Source organism: Neodiprion virginianus, chromosome 2 (assembly GCF_021901495.1).
Source record: "Neodiprion virginianus isolate iyNeoVirg1 chromosome 2, iyNeoVirg1.1, whole genome shotgun sequence".
In the NCBI taxonomy this organism is placed as follows: Eukaryota; Metazoa; Arthropoda; class Insecta; order Hymenoptera; family Diprionidae; genus Neodiprion; species Neodiprion virginianus.
Genome location: NC_060878.1, coordinates 4,524,420 through 4,530,419, shown reverse-complemented (window position 1 = coordinate 4,530,419; position 6,000 = coordinate 4,524,420). Strand labels below are relative to the sequence as shown.

The window sequence follows — 6,000 nt, the reverse complement described above, 5'->3', positions numbered from 1 at the left end:
CTTCTCTCTCTCACTCTCTCTCTCTCTCTCTCTCTCGGTACGCGCACACAAGGCTCCAGCAGGCCTCGCGGTCACCTGTTGCAAAGTTTAACGCGTTAGCGGCGAGGAGAGGAGAAGAGAGGAGAGGAGAGGAGAGGAGAGGAGAGGAGAGGAGAGGTGGGGGGAGAGGAGCGGCGGTGGCGCCGGGGGGGGAGGGGGGGGGGGGTATACCCGAGGGCAATCGAGGACGGGGTGCATTTCAGACGCCGACGCCACCGACGCCGGACGTCCTCCAGTTGTACCCCGCGTCTCTCGACCCGCACATCGTCGTCGTCGAACTCGGGCGCCGCCGCATTTCGCTCACATCGCGCTATATATTCGCCCGCCCACGAGTCTCTGCACGTTTCGCGCCTTTTTTTTTTATTTTTTTTTTTCTTTATTTTCTCATACTTCAAATCCCGGTAGAGAAGCTTTACGAACGACGCACGTCGTACGAATATTCACCGCGTGCCTGACGGTTGATTGGAATTCGTACGAAAAGTTTGAATTATCATCACATTTCCGTGTATCGTTTGTTTCTTTATTTGGTTTTTTTTTTTTTTTTTTATTATTTGATTTTTTTTCCAATCGATCGCGTCTTTTTTTTTCCTTTCTACGTTTGCTTTATTTTTTAACATCGTTTGTGGTCGGACGTTTTACTACGAGTTAATTAGATCGTTGTGGTGGTGATTTTTTGAAAAGAGAAGAAAAATGTTTCTTCACCCTCTTCAACTACCACTGCACGTATGAATTTTTATCCTGATACGTTGAATGACGCAAGTGTTGAAACGACGGTTAATGTTTTTACATGTGAAACGAGATCACGAATAACATTTTGCGAGACTCTTAGCCACGTTGAACGGTCGCATTACTTACGTGTTGGATGATTGAAACGATACATCGTTGATTCGATCCATCGATCAATGTGAACGCATATGTAAATGACGGACAAATGTGGGATGCAGTGATACGTCAATTAAAATAAACAAGATATGATAATGGTTACGATTGAATTTTGAAAATTATCGACAAATGTCCGGTTGGATGCTGCGAACAATTATTACGTAACATGCGGATTATCACGTATCCGTTTCCGTTTCAAACTAATCTAGTGAAAGATAAAAAAGAAAATAACAACAAACGAACAAACAAAGAAACAACAAAATATGATAACGACGATCCAGTTTTGTGCCGCGATGAGCAACGGATAAATCAGTGATGCTCACAGTGTGATGTCGATTTATCCAATCGAATTCATCATCGTCGTCACCTCAGTGCCACGCGTCGTCCGTCATCATTGAATCGCAGTCGATAAGCCAATTCACGCTGCCGTCTGTACCAGAGGTGAGTTACACACGTCATTACGCAAGGATAAATTACATGCTGCAGTTATCTGAGTTTCCACACTGATTGTGAGAGAAATTTTTATTTCCGGTTACCGCTCCGTCCTTAACTGTTTTCAGTTTTTACCACAATCGAAAAATACAGTTCTAGGTAGAAAATGAAAATTACTTTTCTAGTATCCGTTGCTGTTCTTGATCATTACGATCGCTGTTGCTAAATTTTCTCGCGACTGTTGCGAAAATTTAACGATCGTGCAACGATAAATTGACGTTACAGCCTTGTTTGATTAAAAAAGTAGAGCAAACCTCAGAAACTGATTCTGCGTTGCAACAACCAAAAAAGGATCGACGATAGCGCAAAATAATTCCAACAATATTCAAACAGTTTTTTCTTACGATACCTGTTTTACTCAATTTTTCTAGTTACCGTAACAAATGAAATCTTTCTCAGCGTATACTCTGAATAAATAATTTTGTCACACACTTCATCGTCGAACCGTTGAATAAATTGTTCCCACGCATCTCTGCGAAGGGTTGCAAAAATTAGAGAAAAACCGTATAACACGGGAGAAACAGCTTGAAAAACTTTCACACATCGACCTCCGATCGAATCGAGTGTAATTATTACCGTACCCACCGTAAGACGCATTTGCGAAAGAAAATCTACAATAAATGTCCAGGCATTGTACACGGGTTATATATAGATAATAGTCCCTGCATTCTATGCATTGCACGCTGCGAGTGTGAACTTTCACGAAATTAAAGGGAAACTCGGATTGCGGAAGTTGAAGAGTGTGTGAGAGAGAGAGAGAGAGAGAGAGAGGACAAATTACCCGATTACACCTACCTACGTACCATTAAATTTCGCGGGGGTGGAAATTCCGCAGCGTCGATTCCGCAGTCTAGCTAATTGCTCGTTAGTTCATATGTTTCCGATTACCGTATCCTCCCATCTATTTGTATGCACATACCATATGCTCGTTTGGATGATATGGGATAATTAACCATTCCGATGTTTGAAAACTTGCCCACTTCACATTTTACGGGACACCGTGATAACGCGTGAAAATATTATACATCTTCCGCAGCTTGAACGCTTTTATTTATTTAATTATTTACTTATTTATTTATATATTTATTCCTAATTGTGCTTGTATATACAGAGATTGCACTCGTCCTTGTTACTTATTATTAACTCGAACGTTATTATAATTATCTTTCGTATAAGGTACGTGCATACACGGTACGTGATTATAGGTATACACGGTGAATATTATCGCCGACGCGATTCTCCGTAGAAAATCTGAATAATTGTCCATTTTCTTTCAAAGATAAAACTCCGCTTCGAGAGGGGGGAGTGCAATTAACGCTGCAATTTTAATTGCGCCGAATCGATGTTTCACAAATATCTTATCGAAACTCATTCTCAACTTAACTTGTCTTTTATTCAAATTCGTGATATTACGATAAATTGTGAAGAAAAAAAGATGCTGTCCAAGTTTCAGCTCTTAATATTAAATTCAGAAGTGCCTCACCTCGATTTTCTATCTCCCATCTAGAAACAACGTATTGGAAAAAAAAAAATTTATAACCGTATAAGAGTAGAACGTTTTTTGGTAGAGAATTAAACGATCTACGAAAAAAGGTCTCTCATCATTTTTCGACAAGTGAACTCTTTCAAAAGTTACTTAAAATCCTTTAAAAATTTGATATATTCCTGCAACTCGTGTTCCCTGTTTTCTCGATAATCGATCGCAGTTTAACACGGTATATATTCACAATATGCGACGGAATAGCCGGCTTTATTGTGAGTGAAATAACGGTACGGTAATAACGCAGTTCCGAGAGAGAAAGAGAAGGAAAGAATGAAAGAAGGAAGGAAGGAAAGAAAGAAAGAAAGAAAGAGAGAAGCTAGCCACTCACGCACGTGCCTCTCATTGTACGTACGCTACGTTCGTGTACGTACGTATTTACACATACGGTGAATCGCCGGGACAAAGTTCTCGACAAATATAGCAGCGAGCATGCTCGGCACACACGGTGCTCCATGGTATGCATACCACCTCATACCTCTCGCACGCACACCTACGTACTTACGTCTACGGTATTATAGGCCATCCGAACCTACGTGTACCTACGTATGCTTGCATATTATAGACCAGCGTGCAGGTATATAACGGCCTTGAGCAATCATTCAATGGTGTGTACCTATGCATGTGACGTATGTGCACTTGCGTACCCAAATAGGTGAAGGAGAATATCTGTTATACATATATATATATGTATATATATAATGTTATATGTTGTGCAAACAAGAGAGAAATTGCCGCGTTTTCGCCGGTTCGATTAACCACCCGTGTGACATTCCGTGAAAGCCAAACTTTTGTAATTTCGTACATTATTTTTGCTAGGTGAAGCGAGTCGTCCAATCCTTCATAGAATATGCTAAATTAGATCCATTGATCGGCAGGTATACGATATTGCTGATTTCTTTATTTTCACGTTTATATACTCAGAATTGTAAATATTGACTTGAATTAGAACGTTGTTGGAACAAGTATTCGAGTTAAGATGAAATAAAGAAACAAAAATTTCCCCACTCTTGTTCGAAACGATTCTGTACGGAGTAACGGTAATATTTTCATACGCAACGTGCTTGCAGAAATATTACATATACTCGATGTCGCGTAATCGGTGACGAAAAAAAAAAACATTAAAGATAAAAAAACAAAAAAAAAACAAGAAATCGATTCGTTGAGTATATCTTTGAACCGATCGACGCGATCGTATTTTTTGCCTGGGTATATTTTCATCCCCCGCATCGAAGCCGGGATTTAATAAAATTGCTCTCGGAATCGAGAATCGAGACCCGAGCGACGTTCCAGCTGCAGGGTAAAAACGGTCGTCCGGATGTCTGCCGGCTTGCGAGCCTTGCGAGTAAGAAGCGTCAAGGGTGGGGGGAGGGTGGGTGAAATCGCTCGGTTGATCGTCTTGAACGGCGTCGGCGTCTTCGTCGGTCTCTGGACGACGGAGGGTGCGGAGGGTGGTGTCGGGGGTTGTGAATGGGGCACGTGCCGCCGCCGAGGTGCAATTCGAGCACGTGCTGAGGAGGGACGGAGGGGACATTAGGCATTCATAGCTGGGTGCATTTTTTGTCTCGCCTCGGCTCGACGGACTCTTTAAGGGTTCTCGTATGATCGGGGAGGGCTGCGCTCTGCTCGATGTGTGAGAACAGGGACTGGCTCTCGTACGATCAGCCAGACAGACATCCTGAGAAGAGGAAGAAGACGAAGGCGAAGGAGGAGGAGGAGGCCTTTGGGACTCACCGACACGCCGCCTTGGGGCAGCTGCTTTTGTACCTCCGGGTCCGTTCGGATCGGATTTGCAATTCATTCGGCGCGAGCGAGTCAGTTTGATGCATAGTAACCCAGATCTGTATAGTAATTCCCGAGTCGTCATCCGTCGAGTGCCTCTCTGCGTTTACAGTGTCGAGATCGTATCCGGATCGGAGGAAAAAGGAAGGCACGAATAACCTTATTCACCTGATAACGAGGGACCTAAGGGGTTAGCGTACACTGTTGGAAAAATTTATCACCCAACGTAACGCGCCGGCAGGTCTAATTTTTGTTCGAGTTACTTGTTACGTTTCTCTTGGTAAATATCGTACGAATTTTCGTTGTTTTGACGATTAAACATTATTTTCGTACTTGTTAATTTTATTTCAATCGGTAAATACGCCAGAAAACTGTTACATCGATCCAAAAATTTTAGCGATCCTGTCTGGCATATTCTTTTCCTTCTAGCCGTGTACGTGCAGTGAAAGTATGGAAAAACGGAAAAAAGTTGGGGAATTTTGAAAATAAGACTGGGATTTAATTTGGATCTGTCGAAGAAGTAAACTCGTTTTCATACAAATTGATACCGATCTTGACAAGAAAAAGAAATTGCACTTGAAGTCTTATTTTCATTGCGCAACTTGTGCATACATTCTATGTACATATTACTCAACACCAAATGATAACAGTGTACCAAATACTGAAGTGAGATCAAGAAGCTGCAGGAATCTAAACAACTCTCAACGTTTACTCGAACTCGATGTATATAATTATATAATTTTTTTTCAAGGGTTGATAATTCCTGACAAATCACTTTACTCATTACCTTTAATTAGTAATTTTTTTCTTCTTTCGCGCATTTCATTTCAGAACAAAGAATCGTTCGTTGTTAGCAACAGTTTATTTACTTTTTTTCTTCATTTTTAAAAATTGCAGCGAAACTTAAAGTCACGCGACACATTTTATTCACACAACAGACGAAATTTCGACAAAACGAAGCCGGTTTTCTCCTCCGCAGCATCGTTTCTAAACTTCTGTTTTATGGTAGATACGTGCTACGTGATGTCACGACTCAGATCTTCGGGTGAAGAGGAGCTCAAAAGTTGGTACGGAATGTTTTTTTTTTCTCACTCTCTCTCTCTCTCTCAGTTCTTTTTCCTCGTTCATTCCAACCTGACCTAACTGTACACAACTAGCCTGCACGAGCAGCGCTATCGGCTCGTATACATACCGCATAACGTGTGTAAACCGTGGCAAGTTCGCGGGAGCGTGTAAAGTGTCTGGTAAGCGTTGTACTAGACTCG

General features: G+C 41.7%; 1 protein-coding gene across 1 annotated transcript in view; it reads left to right on the top strand.

The window, feature by feature from the left end:
* Nucleotides 1-1,257: 1,257 nt before the first annotated feature.
* The window catches only part of LOC124297609 (early growth response factor homolog 1), a gene marked incomplete at its 5' end in the record, with an annotated part of 45,139 nt that continues 40,396 nt past the window's right edge, over nt 1,258-6,000 (top strand). Inside the window, one exon of the mRNA XM_046748822.1 lies at nt 1,258-1,362. Within this exon, the coding sequence (XP_046604778.1) occupies nt 1,258-1,362 (105 nt within the window). The remainder of the gene's footprint in view (nt 1,363-6,000) is intronic.